Source organism: Sinohyriopsis cumingii, chromosome 11 (assembly GCF_028554795.1).
Source record: "Sinohyriopsis cumingii isolate HCF-2022 chromosome 11, ASM2855479v2, whole genome shotgun sequence".
In the NCBI taxonomy this organism is placed as follows: Eukaryota; Metazoa; Mollusca; class Bivalvia; order Unionida; family Unionidae; genus Sinohyriopsis; species Sinohyriopsis cumingii.
Window position 1 is genome coordinate 97,321,928 of NC_142971.1, and position 26,052 is coordinate 97,347,979.

Consider the following 26,052-nt stretch of genomic DNA (forward strand, 5'->3'; position numbering starts at 1 on the left):
CAGAACAATTTAAAAAGAGCTTCTGATACTCTGGTACAGTTATGTGGAACAAGCTTCCACTACATGTAAAATCTGCTGAAAATATTAGAGTATTTAAGAAGAGATATCATGAACATGTATGTGATTCTAATAGATAATGGAATTTAGTATTTTAATACTAAACATGTTGAAATAAACAGTAATTATTGCTATCTTCATATAATTTGCATTGTTATACTCACCTTAGAGGGCCTCAAGGGAGAATAGTCCTTGACTAATGAGTCACCCTCTATAAATAAAGCATTATTGTTATTATTATTCAGATCTTCATATCTCTCTCTAATAAATATATTTATTAAAGTCACTGGTATGTTTCCTTATCCAGGCTGTGTTACCCCTGTAGCAGTGGTGTTCAAACTTGAACATTGCTGAGGGTCTCAGCAGACCACTTAATGATCTTTTCTAATGTTGACTGTACTATTAGCTATTTTCATTCCATACTTTGAGGGTTGTTTTACTTTCAGACATATTAATACATTAACCCCTGTAGCTTTTTGTCATTTTTGCCTGAAAATCGAGTAGGAAACACATTTTGAAAGCTATTTCTGAATAGACTCGAAAACACCAAATCCCCAGTTATCTTTCAATAACATACTGCCTAGTTGTATTAGAAACATTGTTTTTCATTGGCTATTTAACTCGTGCTTGAACAGAAGGGTAAGAAAAAATTTGCTAAGCGGTTTATTGACTAGTCTCAAATGTGGTAGTGAGCCACTAGCCTGGAGTGTGATGATGTACTAACAGTCTTTTGATGTATCACAATAATGTAATCCAAAAATATCCTTGTCTGATTTCACTTTAACTACAATCTAAGGTTCCAGTCCAAGAATATCATTCAGCACTTTGAAATTCCTGTGAATAATAATTTGAATAAATGCATCCAAATATAAAACTGAGCACAACAGTAAGATTAATTTTGATAAGATGTTTAAGGCAAGAATGATTAATTCTTAGTAAACAAAATTATACTCCCCTCTGCTTGATATAGATCTCAATTACCATTTTTTGGAGATACTCTCTCACTTAATGGAATTTTTTATTTTAGAGATTTTAATGTCAAAATCCAGAATGTTTAACTCAAATTCAGGTAAACATGTTTACATTAATAATCTGAATATTTACTCCACAGTGACAGAAAATTTTAGATTTGTATTTTGTTGTTTATGAAATAAATGTCCCTAGTCATGTATAATTTAGCAAGGTTAAGTACAAACTACATATGTATATAACATAGTGTGACTCCGCTATAACACGGTAGTTGGGAGCCGTAAAACCTGACCACGTTATATACCAAACCGTGTTACATACAACCTAGTCAATTAGCTGAAGTAAAAGTACCCCCCCCACCCCCACCAAAAAAAAAAATGTAAAAAAATTGGGGGGGGGGGGGATAATACACCTGTAGTAAAAACAGAAGATATAATATAATAGTTTCCTTTATTTAGAGAAACATGAATTGGTACATGTACGTGAATCCTGTTTATATATAAATGTCTAATGTATAGCATGAATAGTTTCAACACCATGTACTCACCTGCAAACCTCATCATATACTTGAATCCACAATGCAAGTGATTCCATCGAAAATATGCACACACACACAGCTTTAAAATATTCAATAATTTTGTAATTGGTCTGAATTCAGTGGAAAAACAGCACAATCACATAACGAAACACATTTATTTTCTAGTACATTCCAAGTTGGTAAAAGTTACTTTGAATTTTAAGCCGCCGTAGGTAGCGTTCTTAAGCCCCTAGTGGTCTAAAGCGCTCACCATTACGGATCATTGCCATCTCACCCATGTCTGCGTCGGTTCGAGTCTCGGATTCGGCTAATGTGGTTATGTGAGAAAGCTTGCCAGTAGCTTCTCGTGGGTTGGTGGTTCTTTCCAGTTTCTTCCTCCACCATTAATACTGGCTGCCATGTATAGCCTATCTTGTGCTAAAAAATGGCGTTAAACCCTACAATAACAACAGCAACAACAACGTAAGCATAAACTTTTTCCCTGCAAAATGGAAACTTTCACAGCACAGTTAATGTGTTCCAGTCACGTTGGAAAATGCAAAAATCCATCAAATTCCATCACTTTTATTTAAGTTTGGTACTGACTTCCTTTGAAGAAAAGTTCTGCTGTTATTGAAAGATTGTAGTCGGCTTTCTTTGATGAAGAGTATATGCACTATTGAAGTCACCCCTAAAGGACAGTTTTGGAGAACCAAACAAATGCCCATTTCTTATTGTAGCGGCAAGATGAAATAATTGTATTGTATGATTGAGACTGGTATTTTTTCCATTTTCTGAGTATGTTTTCATAGCAGTCGGTGCTTCAAAGGTAATCAGTTTCATTTGAAATTTCAGCAAACTATTTTATCTGGGTACATTTTTAAAAAGGAATTGGCCATCATTTAGGCTATTCTAGTTACTGTCCCTCCATGCCTACTGAATAAACCAATAAGTAAGATGTATTTTTTTTCCTTTCTTCACATTTGTGGTAGCAGCATAATGCTGCCTTCCATTTTTTTGTCTGAAAATTAACAAAGGGTCAACGGACGATAGAGACGCAGGTGTTCTGATGGCAGATTATTGCAGAAAACGTGAGTGTTCTGAAGGATTTAATTCTGAGTGAAAAGAAGAGGAATTTTACTTACCATCCACATAACAAATGTCAGTCTTTGTAAATATATTACTTACTAGCAAGCAGCCAAAAATCTGATGAAAGATAGATTACGAGACAATGCCTCGTCTAGTTGATCTCCGTTACCAGAAATGTCAACAACAAAAAGCTGATATTTCACAAAATATAGAACTCATGCTAGATGTTAAGATAAGCGGATTATGATATAACAATGCACTGTTTAGATGGTTTGTCACTATGGACAAAGAATTTGTTTATGTAACAATAGATAAATTTCAGTGCATTTTATATCCAGTTTGTGGCTTCCTTTCATGGGGCCTCTGAATTTCTGCACTCCAAACCAATGGTCGTATATAAAAATTTAAACAGCCAACAATGTCGCCAATAAATAAAAAGCCACATGGCATGTTTTGCAGCCAATAAGGAAAAACAATCCAAGTTTGTGACATTGGCGAAGACCTATGTGATCCCAGAATAAACTTTTTATGCGTTTATTTTTTTCTTTCTTCTTCTTACTTTTAAGAACAAAATACTTTTTCGTGTATGAGGAAAATGTATATAAAATTTCAGGAGCCTAGCCACAATTGTCTTGTGTTATTCACATGCGATCTTTTCCCCAAAATGATAAGCAACTTTTTACGTTTTTTTTTTCTTCTTACTTTTTAAGATTATTTTTTGTGTACAAGAAAAATACGTGTATATGAAATTTCGGGAACCACACCACAACCACGTTATATCCGAATTTCGCATTATAACGGAGCGCGCTATAGCGGTGTCACATTGTATAATCATGAAGAAAAGCCAACAAGTAATACAATTAAATATACATAACAGTAAACAGAAAGTAAACTTTTCATCTTTAGAAGGGCTTGATTCAGGAGGTACTGTGGCTTATATTCCTAACAGGTAAGTATTCTCGGAGAAAAAGAATTATACTCAGAAATTTCCTTTTTGTATCTAACCACTGTTCTCCTCCCAGGGACTCTAGGGCAAATGATTCCTTAGATGAATGGACCATAGTCCAAAATTAAGTTCATGGTGTAATTGAATAGGGTCATTGGGTTTGTAAACAACAGAATACATTGCTAATATTTCTTTATGAGTATAGATTAAATATTAGGATAATTATCAATGGTGGTAAGGGCCCCGAGTGGCCGAGTGGTCTAAAGCGCTCTTCGTTATGGATCACTGCCATCTCACCTCTGTCTGCGGCGGTTCGAGTCTAAGATTCAGCCAATGTGGGCATGTGAGAAAGCTTGCCAGTAGCTTCTCGTGGGTCGGTGGTTCTTTCCGGGGTTTTCCGGGTTCTTCCTCCACCATTAATACTGGCCGCCATGTATAGCCCATCGTGCTGAAAAATGGCGTTAAACCCCACAACAACAACAACATCAATGGTGGTAAACATGTTTATCATAATCTGAATCGTGGACATTGGTATTACCCCGTGGAAAAAGACTGTGCCCTGTTGTTTGCCATGTCTTTGTTATGATTTTAGTATTAGACCTTATCTTGTTGACAACTCAGAATGTTATAGAAATAAAGATTTGACCCTCATCCTGGTTTTCTTATTATATTTTAGGTTTTATTTTCATATAATGTTGTTTACTTTTAAAAAATTACTCATTGCTGTGTTCAGATATTCATTTGGGTTTTAATTATTCATTCAGATTATTATTCACTGGTAATAAAAAGTGCTCGTCAGTAATATTCTTGGATTGAAACATTCATTTGGAATTATAGTGAATTCAGATAAGGACATTTTAGGATTATATTGATGCAATATATCAGATAAAACTTATTTGGAATACTACTGGTATTTAGTTGGAACTTTATTCATTTAAATTTGTGATAAAACTTTAGGATTGTTTGGGATTTAAATCACATTACTGTAAGTTCTTTTTAAAGTTTTACTTTGTATTCTTGAGAAATAAATTATTTGTTGAAATTTATAAAACTTGTCAGTTTTCACTCTTTTTTTATTACTTAGTTTAAGACCATAGAGTTGTAACAAATGCAAGTGCCATATTTGTTCATCTTTCCACTCATTAGAGACTGGATGGTATTCAAACACCACTACTAAATTATGTGAGTGAATACTGGTCTGAACTGAAACATTGTCTCAGTTATACAAAAAACAAGTCACAGATTTTTTTATTTCAACTAATTACCAACACTACAGTCCAGTCATATGCAAGACATGTGACATTTTATATCTGGCACTTTAGGAAATAAGTTTGGACTTCATCTTATCTCTTAGGGTCTGTGAAATATCTATACAGAGAATCACAAAGTGCTCGTTGTTATTCTTGAGCAGGCCTGTTTAGGAGATATTTGTTATTCCTAATATGACCTATTTAGGGGATATTTTTGTCCATTTATCGCCCTGATTATATTGATGGGTTAGCATTAAGAATATTGTGACACATTCAAGACTGTTGGCACATCAGCACATTCAAGATGTGGAGCTCATCCAGAACACTTTATTCTTTTGGACTTCTGATATAACTTTTAGGATTATTTTGGATTTAATTTGTAATAAGTTCTTCTTAAATTTTCATTTTATAACTTAGAGAATCTAATTACAGTCAAACCTGTCTACAGGGGCCACCCATTGGAAAAGGACATAGTAGACTTTGCAGGCAGGTGACCTCTAAAGACAGGTCAAGCTCTTAAATTTGTTTTATGACAAATTCATGTACTATGCACTGAATATCATGAGCGTTATTAATAGTGTCATTATTATTATTATTATTATTTATTATTATTATTATTATTATTATTAGTGGTAGTAGTATGATACCAAGGTACATATATTTAGTGTAGCTGTTTAGAGGAAACAAAAATAACTAATAAACCACATCATTATCACATATGTCAAAATTTTAATAATTTTTTTGCAGTTCCTTTAATTTGCATCCAAACTTGGCCTTTTCCTGACAGATTCAATGTATAGAAAGGGGCCCTGAATGGTCTAAAGCACTCTCTGTTACGGGTCACTGCCATCTCACCTCTGTCTGCGCCGGTTCGAGTCTCGGATTCAGCCAATGTGGGTATGTGAGAAAGCCTGGCAGTAGCTTATTGTGGGTTGGTGGTTCTTTTCGAGGTTTTCCTGGATTCTTCCTCCACCATTAATACTGGCCGCTATGTATAGCCTATCGTGTGCTGAAAAATGGCGTTAAACCCCACAACAACAACAATGTATAGATAAGCTAATTCAGTAGCAGACCAGCCTGTAATATATACAAAATGGCATCAGATTTTAAGTGAAATGCTTTACAATGTGAGTTGTGGATGTCATATGATGGAAAATGTTCGAGCAGATGGATCTTTTTAAGCTTTGAAACGTGTCAGTTTATATAGAAAGACTAATCAAGACTGATTTATAAACATTAAATGAAGAATATGAGAGCCAAACGGCACTCTGATCACACATGCTTATTGCAGAATATTCGCTACTTCAGGCTCGTGATCATTCAGTGAAAGTTACACATGTACTGCAGACAAGTTTGAGTGTTGAATATTAATAATTTGTCAGTATATTTTGTGTTTGTATTCTGGTTCTGATCCATATGGATTTTGTCCTTTGTGACAAGAATTTTGGGCTGCGGCAGAGCTAAGTTAGTAGCAAAAATAAAGGTACATTGTAACCCCACTATAACACAGTGGTTAGGGTCCATAGATTGATGATAGGTCTCATCAGCAACCTGCGCACACACAGAATATAACCTACCCCTCCAACCCTCGGAGGACTAGAGTGATCCTTGTCGACTCGACGAACAAACAACACACAACATATTGGGTGCCGTGTATAGCCTATCTTTTGCTGAAATTTGGTATTAAACCCTACAACAACAACATTCTAATCGGAGAGCATGAATTCTGAACTGAGGTTCATTGGATTTGGTGCCAATCACTATATCAAGTAGAGACCGCTCTGTCTGGCTGACACCTATATGTACAGACATTTAACTCCAGTAGCAAAATATATTAGCTTGTAGGGCTGGATTTGCAAGGTAGTATTAATACTCCTGAGGTGTTGTGATTGGGTAAGTATTATTGATGAAAGTTTTTACTAGAAAATTTGGTATCTTTGATGCAGAGGTTATTTCAGAGTTCTTTTTTCTATGCACTACTTCAACAAGTCAAATATTCTATGCAACATATACATGTACGCATTAGTAGTCCTTTATTTACATAATGCTGTTTTTGTTTCAGCTACCAACCGTAATTCTGTTGCTGAAATATGGACTTGATGTAAATGCTCAGGATATCTTGGGATTTTCACCAATTTTCTTGGCAACAGGTAGTGATATATTAGTATTTACTACAAGAGTGCAAATACATAGGCATTCCATAACAGTTGAGATGTTGGATTGTGGTGGTCATTTTATGGATACTATAATAATAATAATAATAATAATAATGAGGACTTTGTATAGCGCCTAATCTTTAGAAGCTCTAAGTGCTTTACAACTTTAGACAACACCTATATGATAAGAAACATAATAATATTATTACAAAAACAAACAACATGAAATGAGAAAAACATTAAAAAAATAAAATAATAAAAACATGCTGAGAATATTTCAGGTAGGAAACGTTATTAGGTCTTTAAGTTTGTTCTTGCTGTCGAAATAAGTGAGTTTGCGAACTTAATATAATCATTAAAATGAGAATTACTCTTCCCAACCATCAAAAGTAAAATATAGTTTGTGTAGGTCACATTCAAATGATTTTCATGTACCAGCAACTAAACTGGTCCCTTTGAGTGAGGCACAGCAGTTTTATGAATCTTGCCACCATGATCGTCTGTTTCGATAAAGCTTGTCCTTTTGTCTAAGTAAATTGGATGAAATCAGGTCTCCTATAATGACCATGCATCCTTCTGTACATATGGTCTGGAAGATAAAGACAGGGTTGGAACTGCCATTGCAACACCCCATGGTACCATCTTGAGCCAGTTACTGGATAAAACTTCACTTTTTGGCAGAAATTACAACCATACTCTTAAGTTCTGGCTATTAACTATTGAAATGATAAATATTAACTTGTACACACTTTATCATCAATAGGTATTTGGCTATTAACTATTGAAATTATAAATATTAACTTGTACACTATCATCAATAGGTATTTGGCTATTAACTATTGAAATTATAAATATTAACTTGTACACACTTTATCATCAATAGGTATTTGGCTATTAACTATTGAAATGATAAATATTAACTTGTACACACTCTATCATCAATATGTGTTTGGCTATTAACTACTGAAATGATAAATATTAACTTGTTCACACTTCATCATTGATAGGTATTTTGCTATTAAATATTGAAATGATAAATATTAACTTGTACCCACTTTATCATCAATAGGTATTTGGCTCTTAACTATTGAGCTGATAAATATTAAATTGTACCCACTTTATCATTGATAGGTATTTGGCTATTAACTATTAAACTCAAAAACATGAAATTATACACATTTTAACATGGGTTGGTATTTGGCTTTTAGCTGATCCACTCCAAAACATAAATTGATACACACTTTAACATGGGTTGTTATTTGGCTTTTAGCTATTAAACTGAGAAACGCACTTTGTCATGGTTTGGTATCTGGCTGTTAATAATAAACTCAGAATCATGAAATTGTACACACTTTAAGATGGATAGGTAATTGGCTAATGCAGGAATTTTTTCAATGTTAGTACCGTTTTGAACTTTGTGCACTTGGACTTTTTGGAAAATTATTTTGTTGTATGATTAAGCAAAAATCATGTAATGTAGACTAATTAAATTTGCTCTGTATATTTGTATTTATATACAAATGAACTAATTAGATTCTCAACTCCTCGCAGTATTTTTTAAATTCTCATTTGAGGTTATTGTTGTTTTGGTCCAGGTAACGTTGATTTCTGATTTGTGGTTATTGTTTGATAAACAATAACCACCAATCACAAATCAATATTGCTTTTTCTCTGCATGACAAATAGAAAGTATTGGCAGAGTAACAGCGAGACTTCACCGGAAAGTTATTAGATATGTCAAGTAATGAGGCAGAGATGCTGTCAGGGTGTGCTATTCTTTAAAATTAGAATTCATCTGAAACAGCATCTGCAGTCACATGCATTCATTTTTATTAGTAAAACAAAAAAGACTATTGAGAATACTTGCCATCTATAAAATTAACACAGATTGTCATGATTCGTAATTTGGAACTACCCCCATTCTAATTATCTTAACCAATCTCCATATTCAGCATATACTATACATTCCAAATGTGTTCACATGTATAATTAAGTAATTTACTCATCATTAAATAACCACTTTCTACAATGAATTGAATCAAGTCAACTTCTGTTGATTCGAAAGCTTCCAATGTGTCGCATGGTGAAATATGTTACACTGAATTCTCATTGGTGGTTATTGCTTTTTTCTGGTTCAGGTTAAGCAATAACCAACCATTAGAAATAGCTTATTCCCCGTGTGACAAACAGGAGGTATTGGCATAGCAACAGAAAAACTTGGCACAAAAGTCATTAATTGATATGTAAAGTACGTAAACAGAGATGCTGTCAGGTTGTTTGATTGCATTTATTGTGCAAAATTTGTTTGAATTTGCAAACATGGAAATTGTTGATGCATGAGAACTCCTGCACATTAGTTGAAAGCCCTGGATATGAAAATGTGCTTGGCAAAGTATACAATTTTTATTTAACCGTTCTTATCTTGAAACCTGTTTTTTGGGTTGGCAACTGTTTACACATATGGGTTCTTCAAGCATGTCTTGAGTGGTTGTTAAACTAAATTTGATTGGCACATGGTGCCCAGGAATAAGCATTATTAAGGTATAGTTTGAACCTTCCATGAAGGAAGTTTTACAAATGTTTAAAATACGGGCCACCAAGAAAATCCAAAATGTCTGATTCCCGGCATGGTTCATTATGATTTCATTCAGCAAATACTTGCTGATGATAGTGATGATGACAATAATTCTTAAAGTTATGAAGTAACTCGGATTGCTGGAGTTGGGAAAATGTAAATGGAGATGCCGCTGAGTGATTTTGAGCTCAAAAATGGTGTTAAATACGAGTCAGATGTACATGTTGGATGGATACAAATAGACAGCATGATGGTCAATCTCCCTTTCAGCAGTATTTTTAAATTAAATGTAGAAAGGGCATTATGCTGAGCCTAATTAAAATAGACAATTTAAAAATAGAATGCAAATTTCATTGTTTTAATCAATCAGTTTAGACATGCAAATTATATACTTCAAAACCATACCTCCATATCAGGGTTAAGATAAACCGAATAAATAAGGTTAAAAGAATAAAATTAAGAAATAAAGATATTTATTTGAATATCTCTGTCTGCACAAACAGATATGGCATTGATCGACGAAAAAATCCTTAAACAGCATTATGGAACAGGTCAGACATAGTAGTTCATAAACCACTGATTCAACAAAATTTATTTTAGTGAAAAATCCCATTTTCGAGCATATGTCTCCAAAAGATAATATCTGTCAGCTCTGGAAAATTAAACACAAGTCATATAGGTCAGTTTCCAAACACACTCAAGCTGTCAAAGCTAGCAATGTATATGCCCTTTCAGAATGAAGCACAGAACACTATTCATCATACACAGATATGAAATAGTATACTCAGAAATAATTTACAGATTAATGCTTATACAACTAGAGGTGACATATTTTAAAGATGTTGATTTCAGTACAGCTCTAAGAAAGTGGAGCATCAAAAGAGAGATATTGAAGTGTTAGGTAAATATTGTACAATGGCTGTTTCTTCCTCTCTCACCTTTTCTTCCACTCCTCCATTTTTCTTTGAGAAAGAGGGAGGCAGTATCTCCTTAATTTGTACATGGGGAACAAATTTGGAATTTTTTTTTCTGCAGATATATTTAACGAAAGAATGAAGGTACCAATGAAATAAATTAAATTAGCACAGAACCAGCGACGGAGCAGATTTCAAGCTGCTCAACTTTATCACCTTGTGTAAGTTTTAAAAAATACATTTTAGGACTGGATGTTGTCAATAGTTTTCCATCTTCACTGACAAATACAAGCACCTGTGGCTGCAGATGACTTCAGAAAGTACAGTATGTTAGATTTTGGTTGGTCTTCATCTTCATTCCCATGCCTGGATTTTTTTCTAGATGAGATTTTCTCTAATTATTTCTTCTGTTTTGATGATAAAATCATAATGTCTTCCAAGTTAAAGTGAAAAAATGAAATTTGTAATAAGTTGTTTTCAAAGCATTCATGCTATGCAAAACAAAGGACCTGGTGGTTATTGTGAGTTAAATGGAGCCAACACTGAATAAAACTCATTGAAAGCCTAGTCTGTTTGAAAGAGTATTTTTGTTATCTTGTCATCAGTGAGAATAGCATATGTCCTAATTATATGTCTATCTACAATCTGCATGCTGGATATAAACCAAGAATGTCAACATGCATAAAAGGGCACCAACTACCTTCCAAAGATTGAAGATCATCAAGTTCATGTGTGTGTCGATACGTATTGTATTGCAGGCTATGAATAGTAGCAATATACAGCACACGTGTATCATTTTCACCTCTAATATCTATATCTCTTGTATTTATCATTGCCTAATCTGATATCCAAAGTAATCCATTGATAAAATCCAAAGTTCAGAAAAATATATTGTGAGTGATCTGTTAAATGACAAAATTAATTGCCCATTTCTTTTGTGATAAATTGAAATGGTAACATAGATCTGGACTTTTTATGTCAGGGCGTTACCCTGATGTGGAGGTAGCAAGCTATCTCATTGAAAGTGGGAAAGCTTCTGTAGATTTGAGAAACAAGACAGGTGCCACACCACTACATGGCGCAGCACTGCAGGGAAACACTGGTAAGATCCTCTTTTAGAGTATTCACCCATTACCAAGTCTAACTTTTCAAAACTTCACACTTGTCAGGCACTCAGTGGCATTTGGTATAATGCTTGTTTTGGGCACATAAACAAGTAGAGCATGGTTAAGACAATCTTAAATGTACTTGGAGTTATTTCATCGAAATGCTCTGAATTAGGTCATTTTCTTTGTAAAGTGCTTGAGTTTGAGGTCAGCTCAAAAACGTTCAGAAAAAGTGCTTGAAATTCAGTAGTCCTTGAAAAATGCTTGTTTCAAAATAGTGCATTTCTTTGAAAACATTCATTTACTGACTAATAAAAGATGCAAAAAAACAAGTTAGATACCCAATCTACCAAGATCTTTAATTCCATGTTGATTCGCTTGTGCATTCAGGAAGGCTTCTTAATCATATCGTTTTGACTACCATTTTTATACCTGTACGTTACCTATAATCCAGTACATGGGTTTATTATAAATGGATTTTAAAAAGCTAAGCATTATGGATTTCAATACATGAAGATGGACAAAATATAAGTTGTAAGTTGTCAGTTTATTTTTACATATTGAACTCGATAATACAATTGTATTTATTCCACATTAGTTTTGTCTTTATCTATCTATCTATCAAATCTAATCTGTTGACATTTGCAAATGGATTTGATTTGGAAATACAAATGCCTTGACTTAATAGGAGTCAGAGAGAAACTGACTTTGAGGCTGTAAAACAGGGGTGTCCGTTTATACTTGAGTATACATGATATGTTAAATAGCCTAATCAGATGTGTAAAGCATGCTAGATCCAATTCTTTTCAACTCCAGCTTTTTCCTAGTGATGTCATATTTAGTGTGAAATCATATGTACTTTAAGAAAATATTTACAAGAGCTTAACTAAGCAGAGATGTGGAAATATTTAGCTAGAATGGTTAGTTCCCATGCCACTGGCATAGAACAAGGGCCAGAAAGGACTTCTTATGGTATATAGTTTGCCTTAAGCTGAACTGAAATCCAGCATTGTTGCTACAGTGGCCAGTTGGTTCTAAATGCTAAGCCATATTGACATGGGGTTTTCACCAGAAGACTTCTTGGATATCTAGTTGTTGGTATTAAATGGGATATCTAGTTGGTATTAAATGGGATATCTAGTTGGTATTAAATGAAATTGATGACTATCTGACATACAGATTGACCAGCATGGCAGCAGGCTTGAAAATCTCTTGGCATGTGGTTTTCACCAGAAGATTAGTTTGACCAGTATGGCTTGAAAATCTTTTGGTATGTGTTTTTAACCAGAAGACCAGTTTGACCAGCATGGCAGCATACTTGAAAATCTCTTGGCATGTGGTTTTTACCAGAAGACCAGTTTGACTAGCATGGCTTGAAAATCTTTTGGCATGTGGTTTTTACCAGAAGACAGTTTGATTAGCATGGCTTGAAAATCTTTTGGCATGTGTTTTTTTTACCAGAAGACCAGTTTGACCAGCATGGCAGCAGGCTTGAAAATCTCTTGGCATGTGGTTTTTACCAGAAGACCAGTTTGACTAGCATGGCTTAAAAATCTTTTGGCATGTGTTTTTTACCAGAAGACCAGTTTGACTAGCATGGCTTGAAAATCTTTTGGCATGTGGTTTATACCAGAAGACCAGTTTGACCAGCATGGCAGCATACTTGAAAATCTTTTGACCTGTAGTTTTTACCAGAAACCAGTTTGACCAGCATGGCTTGATAATCTTTTGACGTGGTTTTTACCAGAAGACTAGTTTGACCTGCACGGCAGCATGGCTTGAAAATCTTTTGGCATGTGGTTTTAACCAGAAGACTAGTTTGACCAGTATGGCTTGAAAATCTTTTGGCATGTGTTTTTTGACCAGAAGACCAATTTGACCAGCATGGCTTGAAAATCTTTTGGCATGTGTTTTTTTTACCAGAAGACAGTTTGATCAGTATGGCTTGAAAATCTTTTGGCATACAGTTTTGACCAGAAGACTAGTTATGATAGCTAGTTGATTCTAAATGAAAATAGTACTGATCTGATCTCAGATTATAGCAGCCATCTTGAAATTCTTGTCACAACTGATGAACGGATGGGGTTTCCACCAAAAGTCTTTTAGTGATGTCTGTTTTGTCCTTAAATGAAAATTGTGCCAATCTTACAGCCAATATCACCACCACAGCAGCTTAATTTTAAAAATTGTAAAACTTGAGAATATCATGAAGAAATGGTATTATCTTGGAGTGTTGATCCCCTTCAGGGACTTATTTTATTTCTTATTTTATTTTCAGCTTTCAGTAATGCATCAAGGTGCTGGTAAGTGTAGGCATAAGAAGGTAGCATTGGGCACATTCAACAGCATGCATATATGCAGGTGGCTGCCCCATTTTATTGTTTTGGGCACAACAAGGTTTTGGACATCAGTGAAATTCACAAGCCATATTGGCCCAGGAAGAAGGGTTCTGCTTCTATCTCTTTCCATTGGGCGCTCCCCATTGCCAGGATAGGTCTACATTTCATCCCAGGATATGAGTATTGAGCTTTGACCAATGGTCATCAAGAAAGAATCAGTTTGAAAACTCCAGCTTAATCTGCATTTCCATTAGTTCCTGTGGGGAATGAGCTTAAAGTTTTGAGGACTGGTCAGGAGAAGGATATCAGGTCAATATTCCTGCCTTCTCGATGTTCCTTATGATTCCTATGGAGCTTGGGGCTCCCCCCACCCAATGGTGAGTCAGCCATGTCTCCATTTTCAATCATGACCCCAATAATGTCTTTTCTTTGGCTCCATGGATCAGCAGACTGGGATCAATTATGCCCTAGAGTTTCCCTGTGTCCTCCCTCCTCCAGCCTTTGGAGGTGGCACATGAGCAGAGACAGGACAATGAACCTGTGGTTAGAAAGTCCCTAATGTCCCTTGAGGGAGATTAAATTGTCCTATTGTGTCGAAAGAGTAAGGATATGATGACAAACTGGCAATATTTTGTTGATGCAGACACGTTTCTAGAAAACCCAGCCACACTGGGTCCTTCTTATCTATTGGGTTTTCTGCCTTCATCTCACCCAAGGGGTCAGGTGACAGTTGAGGAAGAGGGGTAGATTTCTGATAAAGCAGTAAATGAGGTTTGCCAGATATGTGTCCCAAACCTTTGTGATCATTTGGAGGCTTGAATCCTCTGAAGTTGTAAAAAACTATCTAATGAATAGCCCAAGTCCGACCTACTGTTGCTTCCTCAATGATGGTGAGGGAACTAACTTATAAACTGTCTAACAGCAAAGAGAGGGTCAGACGGTTGGTCTCAGTATATACAGGGTCATTTCTACAACTGGACCCCAAAACCCCCAACATTTGACTTGTTTACCTCCCAGGTCGTGATTTTATCAGGGACCTGTGCCCATTTCCCTATCAAGGCACTAAAGGCCTTGGAACTGAAGACATGGACACTGGTTATCACAGCCATACATGCCAGTCTTTTTGTGGCTGATTCCTTAATTCATTTGAAGGAGGAATTTTTACCTCTAGCTGCATTGCAGAAATTTTTAAGACCATTGACAAGACACAAAGACATCAAACCATGAAGTCCATGGTGATCTATGCAGAGCTCATTTTAGGGGTGCCAGGGTCTTGTTATGGAAAAAAACAGCACAAGCCTTTTTTAGGCATCCCCTCTTGATTCAGAGGCATTGTTTAGAGGGCTAATCAATACATTGGCCACACAAGATTTGAGGGATCAGCAGCCCCCATCCCTGGCAATGGTATGTCCAGCTCAAGCAGGGAAGAAACATTCCCATCCCAAAAGGTCTATGGCTTGCCCTTATAAGCATTGTAAATATACAAACCATCTGAACCAAATCTGTCAGAACAGTTTCAGTCTTATTTCTACCTATTTTTGTTAAATTGATTGGCCAGATGGGTTGGGGAGAACTCTCCCTTCCCTAAAGAAGGAAGCAAAAATCCAAAGGAGTTTTATCATCTCATGCAATGTCCCCTCTCCCATTATTTCTCTGCATCCCTGTAAGTGCAGGATTGTACCTTTTTCCAGAGATATGATCAGACCTTAGATGAAGAATGAGTCCTTTCCATAATAAGGAAAGGTTACTTGCTTTGCTTCCATGACCCCACCACCACTTTCAGATACCCTCTTTTTGTTCCACCTGTTAAAACTGGTGTTTCTATGGGAAGAGTAGAACACCCTTCCCAGGAAGTGCAAAGTGGAGAGAAAGAAGAACATACAATGTCAAGGATTTTATTCCTGGAATCTCTTAGTTTCCAGGAAAGGGAAAGTTTTGACTCATCAGGGTGATGGGTGAAATTGCAGCTCTTTTAAAGTCTTTCAGGATTCCCATCCTCCAGTTACTGATTGATGCCTAAGGTCCTCAGATGTGCCTTCTGAGGGATTTGTCTGTTTTGGGAGATGGGGACTAGGCCCAATCCTTGGTAAGCAGAACATGGATCTTACATTGTTTGGTTGATCCTAAATGACTTCTAGTATGCCACCATAATTTTCATTTTGAAACTCATTATTGCTACTCCTAGATGGATGGCCATATCCATACATGGTCTCATTTAGACTTCACATGTTGTATAATTGCTCCTAAAGGAAATGGTGCTGTTGTATAATTGCTCCTAAACGAAAATGGTGCTGTTCTTACATTTAAAGGGCTGCCATGGCAGCCATCTTGAAAAATCTTTATATTGGTATGAGGACAAATTGTTGCAGACAAATGTTAGAGAATAAAATGTCATGGACAAAACGGTATTTATTGATGGATATTATGGCATGGTATTTATTGATGGATATTATGGCACGGTATTTATTGATGGATATTATGGCATGGTATTTATTGATGGATATTATGGCATGGTATTTATTGATGGATATTATGGCATGGTATTTATTGATGGATATTATGGCATGGTATTTATTGATGGATATTATGGCACGGTATTTATTGATGGATATTATGGCATGGTATTTATTGATGGATATTATGGCATATTTATTGATGGATATTATTGCACGGTATTTATTGATGGATATTATGGCATGGTATTTATTGATGGATATTATGGCACGGTATTTATTGATGGATATTATGGCATGGTATTTATTGATGGATATTATGGCACGGTATTTATTGATGGATATTATAGCACAGTATTTATTGAAGGATATTATGGCATGGTATTTATTGATAGATATTATGGCATGGTATTTATTGATAGATATTATGGCATGGTATTTATTGATGGATATCATGGCATATTTATTGATGGATATTATGGCATGGCATTTATTGATGGATATTATGGCATGGTATTTATTGATGGATATTATGGCACGGTATTTATTGAAGGATATTATGGCATGGTATTTATTGATAGATATTATGGCATGGTATTTATTGATAGATATTATGGCATGGTATTTATTGATGGATATTATGGCATATTTATTGATGGATATTATGGCATGGTATTTATTAATGGATATTATGGCATGGTATTTATTGATGGATATTATGGCATGGTATTTATTGATAGATATTATGGCATGATATTTATTGATGGTTATTATGGCATGGTATTTATTGATGGATATTATGACATGGTGTTTATTGATGGATATTATGGCATGATATTTATTGATGGATATTATGGCATGGTATTTATTGATGGTTATTATGGCATGGTATTTATTGATGGATATTATGGCATATTTATTGATAGATATTATGGCATAGTATTTATTGATGGATATTATGGCTTGATAAATTGTATTGACAAAAATAAATTGTATATTTGTTGAGCTTAAAATTAATCTGCAGATAGTCTAGATGAATAGATAGAAACAAGTATTTTAAATCTTGTAGAAACTTAGTAGTTTTAAAGTCTAAATTATTTATCCATATAGTATTAACAGTAGCTAATGGACAGTGTGTCACAAATTATCAATGTCTTGTAAGTATGCAAATGGATCTTGATAGTTTTAGTCAGACACTATTGTGTGCATTGCTTCATTGATACTTTTAGTCAGACACTATTGTGTGCATTGCTTCATTGATACAGATTTTAGTCAGACACTTGTGTGCAGTGCTTCATTGATACAGATTTTAGTCAGACACTATAGTGTGCATTGCTTCACTGATAGTTTTAGTCAGACACTATTGTGTGCACTGCTTCATTGATACAGATTTTAGTCAGACACTTGTGTGCAGTGCTTCATTGATACAGATTTTAGTCAGACACTATAGTGTGCATTGCTTCACTGATAGTTTTAGTCAGACACTATTGTGTGCAGTGCTTCATTGATAGCTTTAGTCAGACACTATTGTGTGCAGTGCTTCACTGATACAGATTTTAGTCAGACACTATCGTGTGCAGTGCTTCACTGATAGTTTAGTCAGATACTATTGTGTGCAGTGCTTCATTGATAGTTTTAGTCAGACACTATTGTGTGCAGTGCTTCACTGATAGTTTTAGTCAGACACTATTGTGTGCAGTGCTTCACTGATAGTTTTAGTCAGACACTATTGTGTGCAGTGCTTCACTGATACAGATTTAGTCAGACACTATTGTGTGTAGTGCTTCATTGATCCAGATTTTAGCCAGACACTATTGTGTGCAGTGTTTCATTGATACAGTTTTAGTCAGACACTATTGTGTGCAGTGCTTCGTTGATACAGATTTTAGTCAGACACTGTTGTGTGCAGTGTTTCATTGATACAGATTTTAGTCAGACACTGTTGTGTGCAGTGCTTCATTGATCCAGATTTTAGTCAGACACTATTGTGTGCAGTGCTTCGTTGATACAGATTTTAGTCAGAAACTATTGTGTGCAGTGCTTCGTTGATACAGATTTTAGTCAGACCTATTGTGTGCAGTGCTTCATTGATACAGCTGTAATTTTTCTTATTTCCAGCCCATACTTCTTCCAGTACTAACTGACCATGAAGAAGTTGGGTGCTATATTGATGGCATTGTGCCACCTCTCAGCATTGCTGCACAGCAAGTTGTCAGGGATTCTGGAATATTGGTCCCAGAGTTGGATTGAAAATCTGAGGCCCCCTTCTTCCTCTTCTTGGCCTGCCAGTGAACTTATCTTCCATGTAATCACAAATAACATAAAGTCATGATATGTTGGATCTTCTACCAGATTTTCAGATACCCAAATGACATCAGCAGTTGGCTCAAACACTAGGGCAAGAAGCCATTTGGTATGATGTGCAAAATCAGGCTTCGCTCAGTAATGTCCAAATAATCCTTCTGACTGAAATTTCTGTGATTGTTGCTGTTTGGAACATGTTTTGGAGAGCTTGAATTGCTGCTTGTTCAAAATCTGTAATAAGAGAAACTGGAACAAGACCTTCTTTCAGGGCTGGAATTTCTTGCTGGAACCATTGGTATATGGCTTCAGTTCTTGCACTTAGTAATGCATGAACTGCAGGAAAAACTTCACCACTGCTAAAACTATGTATCATATGCATTTGATTATATCCATTTGAATTACTCTGAATGTTCTGACCGCAAACCATGATTGCATCAAGATAGGAATTCTAGGTCATCATTGGCTGCAGAGATCAGCGTGTCATCAATTTAAATACAGAGAAAAGGTTGAAAACTCTGCACCTGTGAATAGATTGAAATGTTTTGTTGATCATTTGGTCCTGCTTTCTGACAATGTCATTGTGCATCTCGAGCCATTGTTGTCTGTTTAGGAAGGAGATGAACCATTTTATGCTAAACACTCCTCAGTTCATTCTGAACAATCAGTTTTGTTTCTTCTTCAGTTGTTTCACCTTTTTGTTTCATGCGTGCCCAAGTTCTTTCACTTTCTACTTGACTTTGATTTACCATATGGTTATGAGCACCAACTTCACCAATGGTGTCCTCTACTTTTGTATGCATGTGTGCCTTGCATGTTTTTTTCTCACAGTGCTAGCGTACTTTGCCATCTGAATTCCTGGTAAGATATATCTTAAAACTACAAGCTTTCAGGTCCCTTTGTGTGAAATGACGAGTTTGAGCTTTTATTAGTTTTCGGTAACAGTACTTGCTACAAGAATGACTTTCATTAAATATTTAAAATCACGTACAGTGAATTATACTTATTTCCCTACCTGGTCTATATCTTGTAATTGGAATGTGCGTAGGTACCTGACTTGCATGAATATGCATTTTATTTACATTAATTTACAGCATCAGACCAATAAAATAGACCATGGTCAAAAACAAGAATTCTGACAGTCTGATATTTTGTGAATAACTACTTGAAAATCACTTTGAGATTTTAGATAAATGCTTTAGAGTTCATATTAAATCAGACATTTTATTGACATAGTAAAATGTTGTGTAAAAACTATGATCATACTAATAATCAAGTCTAATACACTATTACATGCTGATTGATTCAGCTACATTTTACAGATGAGTAGATTCACAGTATGTGTTGGTTTCAGTAAGGTAATTAACTAACTAGGTTAATTTTAGCTTTCTTATGCCAGTGTGTATGATTTCAGTTTTGAGTTGAAGGTATATTGAGATACATTCACTGAAAATCACTCAGGAAGCCAACAAGGAAAAGAGAATCATTATAAGAGATGGGTAAATGTAGTTTTAAAGGAAATACAACATAAGCAGAATATTTTCAAATTTTTTAATCCACCAAAAGGAATAAAACTGAAATTATTAATATTCAGCTGCTACATTACATAATGTCAAAAACATAATAATTTAATGTTAATAAATTTAATACATATACCATTTTGTCAGTGACATTTTTTCCTCACAACGTTTTTTGTCTCTGCCACTTTGCAACATTTTGTCCACTACCACTTTGTCAGGCATCAATTATTTCTGTTTCTAAATGGATGACACAAGGTTGAAGGATTTTACCCAACTTCTGTTTGGTCCTAAGTTAAAATGGTCTCAGTTTAACCTCCATTATGGTCATCTTAGCAGTCAGTTTGAAAATTGAGTTATCACTCAAGAATATCAGATATGGTTTCAGCACTCAGTAGTTGCACCAAAGAAACGGTCTTATGTTGGATGCCTGAAAATTCATTTCAGCCAGTGGATATTCATTCCATTCAAGGAACACTTTATGCGTGTCATTTTTAATCCTCAACACACTGATGAGTAATGCAGTAATCAAAATCTGCCATGCTGGCTATTTATCTAATGCGCTAGCCATACCATGGCATCATGGAAACTTCCAGGAGGTCTCTCCTCTACTGCTATTCGTTGAGTGTCTATTCAGGATTCATCTAATGCACTAGCCATGTTCTGTGAAATCATGGAAACCAAAGAAGCCTGTCCTATTGTTGTGACACTCCTATTAGATGCTGCTATGATTTGCTAATGTTAATAGTAGGTGTTTATATCAGATGAATTGCTAATGTGAATAGTAGGTAGTTATACCACTTGTTGCTATGAATTGCTAATGTTAATAGTAGGTGTTTATATCGGATGAATTGCTAATGTTAATAGTAGGTATTTTTATCGGTCGTTGCTATGAACTGCTAATGTTAATAGTAGGTGTTTATATCGGCCATTTAAAAGCATTGATACAGAACATGACTAGGAAAATAGTTACAATTTTTTAAAAGCAGTTACATTGAAATGTGGAAGGGCATTAAAAGACACTTGTATATGTTAAACAATATGGAATGTGGATTGTATTAAGTTGAATAAAGGAATGAATTTTCCAGGTTTTTTAGACTGAATGAAGCAGCAATAAGCATGTACACTGAGCTGTACTACATCATAGATAGACCTTGTAAGATCATAACAAGCATGTATACTGAGCTGTACTACATCATAGATGGACCTTGTAAGATCATAACAAGCATGTACACTGAGCTGTACTACATCATAGATAGACCTTGTAAGATCATAACAAGCATGTCCATTGAGCTGTACTACATCATAGATGGACCTTGTAAGATCATAAAAAGCATGTACACTGAGCTGTACTACATCACATATGGACCTTGTAAGATCATAACAAGCATGTACACTGAGCTGTACTACATCATAGATGGACATCGTGAGATCATAACAAACATGTCCATTGAGCTGTACTACATCACAGATAGACCTTGTAAGATCATAACAAGCATGTCCATTGAGCTGTACTACATCATAGATGGACCTTGTAAGATCATAACAAGCATGTACACTGAGCTGTACTACGTCATAGATGGACATCGTGAGATCATAACAAACATGTCCATTGAGCTGTACTACATCATAGATAGACCTTGTACGATCATAACAAGCATGTCCATTGAGCTGTACTACATCATAGATAGACATTGTGAGATCATAACAAGCATGTCCATTGAGCTGTACTACATCATAGATGGACATCATGAGATCATAACAAGTATGTCCATTGAGCTGTACTACATCATAGATGGACATCATGAGATCATAACAAGCATGTCCACTGAGCTGTACTACATCATAGATGGACATCGTGAGATCATAACAAGCATGTCCATTGAGCTGTACTACATCATAGATGGTCATTGTTAGATCATAACAAGCATGTCCATTGAGCTGTACTACATCATAGATGGACATTGTACTATGTTACCTGGTAAAAGGCCATCTTAAGATCACTGAATTTAAAAGCTGGTTTATCCTCTTGACTTGCAGATTGTATCAAGTTGCTACTGGAGCATGGTGCTGATCCTCGGGTTGAAGATGAAGATGGGACAATGTCTTTTGACCTAGCCAAGGATGACAGCACCCTCTCACTCCTCCATGAGGCACTGATAGAGGTAGATTCCAAACAAGAAGCTATAGGTCAGTTTATAAATCTAATAGGACTTCTTTTTTCTTTCTTCTTTCTTTCTCATTTTTGTTCTTTCATATTTTTTGCATTTACCTGAATAGAATTGTCTTTATTACATACGAACCTCTTTTGTTTGCTCAGTTGTTCATGGACTAGAAGAGCTTATGAGATTGCCTTCATCTGTCTGTCCATTAGCACAAATCTGGTATCACTAGTCCTAAACTGCTTCAAAGATTACCATGAAAATGCTACCACTTGGAAATCCTGTATGAAAATCTTGCTATTGCTACATTTTCTAGATTGTGTTATGTATATTTAATTTGTATTTAATAGTTTTTTCCTTTGATTATATGTTATGTATAATTTTATTTTGGACTTGACCTTGTCCAAAATCAATATCATTGTGTACTTGACCGGTAACTTCTATTTTTTAAACAAATAAAACACAGTTAATATTACTCTGAGTGTATGTTAAATATTAGGATCATTATCAATGGAGATAAATATGTTTCTTTGGATCTTGATCTTGGACATTGGAATTCTCCCATGAATAATCTGTTGTACCTGATGTTTCCCATGTTCTTTATTTTAATTTAATAATAGACCTTGTCTTGTTGACAACTTAGAATATTATAGAACTGAACTTTCGACCCTCATCCTGGTCCTACCTTTGTGTCTTTTGTATAAAGTTGTTTCCTTGAGAAATGACTTATTCTTGTGTTCAGTATTTAATTTGGTGAAATTATTTGTTTAAAACATTATTCACTGGAAATACAAAGTGTTCATCTGTAATAATCTTGGCCTGGAACATTAATTTGGAATTATAGTGATTTCAGACAAAAACACTTTTGGATTATATTGTTGTGATACATCAGACGACTTAGCACATTGCCACAATACAGGACACTAGCTCATTAGCTATTTGAGACTACATGCATCCAAACATATCCAATATTGGAACTTATTTGGAATAGCACTGAAATTTTTGACTGGTGATAAAACTTTTAGGATGATTTGTGATTTATGTCATGATACTTTAAGTTCTTTTTAAATTTCACTTTGTATTCTTGGGAAATAAATTAATTGTTGAATTTTACCAAACTTATTAGTTTTCTGTTACTTTAAGACCATAGAGTGATAATAATGGTCATATGAACATGGGGTTTCAGTGGCAGACTTCTTATGCTGTCTGATTGGTCATAAATGAAAATTGTTCCATTTAAAATCATATCTACTATTCCTAAACAGAAAGTAATATTGATTTTCACCAGAAGATGTCATATGATGTCCAGGTTTCCTTAAATGAAAAGCACGGATCAGACGTCCAATATAGCCATTATGACTGCCATATTGAAAATCTTATGTCTTCTCCTACTTATGGCTGGTCATATTGTTATGGGGTTTTCACCAGAAGACTTTTGGTGTCTTGTTGTTCCTCGATGAAAAGATGCTGATCTTATATATAATATGGCCACCAAGTTGGCCATCTTGAAATGCTTAACAATCAGTCTCTTCGAGTGACTCTTGTAGTGAGGTGATCTTGCATCTGATTGGCTGAGTGTGTTATAACTCTAAAAGCAATATTTCTAATCTACTTTTATCAAACACGGAGTATAGGATTATATCATCAAGCTGTGGAATGAATTTGATGCATTTGAATGAGGTGATCTTGCGTGAGTTTGTTATCACTCTGGAACCAGTATTTCTGATCTGATTTTGGACTGTAGGATTATGTTATTAAGAACTTGAATGAGTTAGGTTCATGTGTATTAATGGTGTGATCTTCAGTATAATCTTGTATACACTCATGATGACATATTCTCTGATAGGATTTTCATAGGGTTAGGACTAACACTCGTGATGACATATTCTCTGATAGGATTTTCATAGGGTTAGGGCTAATACTCATGGTGACATATTCTCTGATAGGATTTTCATAGGGTTAGGGCTAATACTCATGATGACATATTCTTTGATAGATTTTCATAGGGTTAGGGCTAACACTCATGATGACATATTATTCTCTGATAGGATTTTCAAAGGGTTAGGGTTAGGGCTAACACTCATGATGACATTATTCTCTGATAGGATTCTCATAGGGTTAGGGCTAACACTCATGATGACATATTATTCTCTGATAGGATTCTCATAGGGTTAGGGCTAACACTGTTGATATATTACTCTCTGATAGGATTTTGATCATACTTGGAGCACATTGAACACAGGTTTATGCCAGGTATACAGAGAGATATGCAAATGTGATGAAGCATGGATATAAGTTTCGAGACGTGCTTTCAATAGTCATAGGAGAAAATAGTGTAAAATGAAAGAATAAGGGTTGTCTATGGATTTTATAGACCAAAACTCTGTATTTAAATAATGTGCATGGTATTTGAATGTGAAATTGTTTGTGGGATGGGAGTTTTTAATATTTTGGATATTTTGCAAGAAAAAGTTATTTTTTTAAATAGGAAGTTTGATTTTAACTCTAGGCAACTGTATAATGCATTCTCACATACAATATAGACAACTGTGTAATGCATTCTCACATACAATACTGTTGAAGGCCACAAAGCAAATTCTTGCCTCAGAGTGTAGCTTCAGAAAATATACATAGAGAACAAGCCCTTTATTTTCTCCAAACATTCAGAAAACAAGCAGGCTATTGATGATTTGCTGCTAATTGTATAGATTTATAAATTTGAAACGCTATATCTAGGATTAAAGTGTAAAAAAGATATCTCTGAAGAAACCCTTTAACTAAAACCTTCCCATTTTGTCATCTTCTGCTATTAATTCCCTACTCAGGTGATATTTGCTATGTCTTCAAGGTGACCAGATTATTAGGGCTTGTGAACCTAAAATATAATGGCCACTAAAACCAGTGGGTACTAAAGCTTGATTGGCACTTGGAGCACTGCTTCAAGGCATCTCTCCAGCTGTTGTTCTCCATGGTATGTTCATTGAACTCATGCTGGTCCACTTCAGGGAATATAGGTAATAGTGACCTCATCTTTGATCAATGTTTACTGATTTAACCCTTTTGTATAAGTTTTGTCATACATTTTTGTAAGTATGCTGTGTTTTTGTAAACCAAATATTTTTATGTGTCCACCAGTACAGACACCTGTGCGATGATGCATCGCAGAAGAGTAAGAATGGAATTGTTTAAAAACAGCTTATATTTGTACACAAGCTGTTAATTGATTACCTTATTGTAGAAATTTGAAAAGTTTATGGTTAGTTGCAGGATGTTGTTAGATGTGTTATAAGTAATAAAGGAATAAAAGGTGGTCATAGTGTGTACAACTACAACCTTACTAAGGATTTTCTCTTCCATATCTGTAGATGCCATGTGTGCTCAGTGTCAGCAGAACCCAAAGACAGCCCTTAAACGCTGTGCACAGTGTCACATCACCCCATACTGTAGCCGAGAGTGTCAGATTAAACATTGGAAGGATGGGGGACACAAAAAAACTTGCACAGGTCTGTTGTGTGTGTGTGTGTCATGTAAAAATGTACACTCTACTTTTATATCCTTTTATACATTAGTTCTGTTCATTGTTCTTTGTTGCTCATACTTGAACTTTGCACTATTCCAGGATGAAGTAACATAACTTGGAATGTTGAGATCTAAGCAGTTTAGGAATTTCATAAGAGTGAGACTTAACCATCTACATGTTT

At 35.2% G+C, this 26,052-nt stretch overlaps 1 protein-coding gene across 3 annotated transcripts in view; it reads left to right on the top strand.

Moving 5' to 3' along the window:
- LOC149789077 (uncharacterized) overlaps window positions 1-26,052 on the top strand; it is a 64,227-nt gene that overhangs the window by 15,964 nt on the left and 22,211 nt on the right. For 2 of the 3 annotated variants that reach the window (XM_089975259.1, XM_089975260.1), the window contains exons 4-7: window positions 6,891-6,978; window positions 11,456-11,575; window positions 22,230-22,379; window positions 25,717-25,854. In XM_089975259.1, coding sequence (XP_089831385.1) covers window positions 6,891-6,978; window positions 11,456-11,575; window positions 22,230-22,379; window positions 25,717-25,854 — 496 coding nt within the window. The remainder of the gene's footprint in view (window positions 1-6,890; window positions 6,979-11,455; window positions 11,576-22,229; window positions 22,380-25,716; window positions 25,855-26,052) is intronic. The other variant, XM_089975261.1, reaches the window with a different exon arrangement.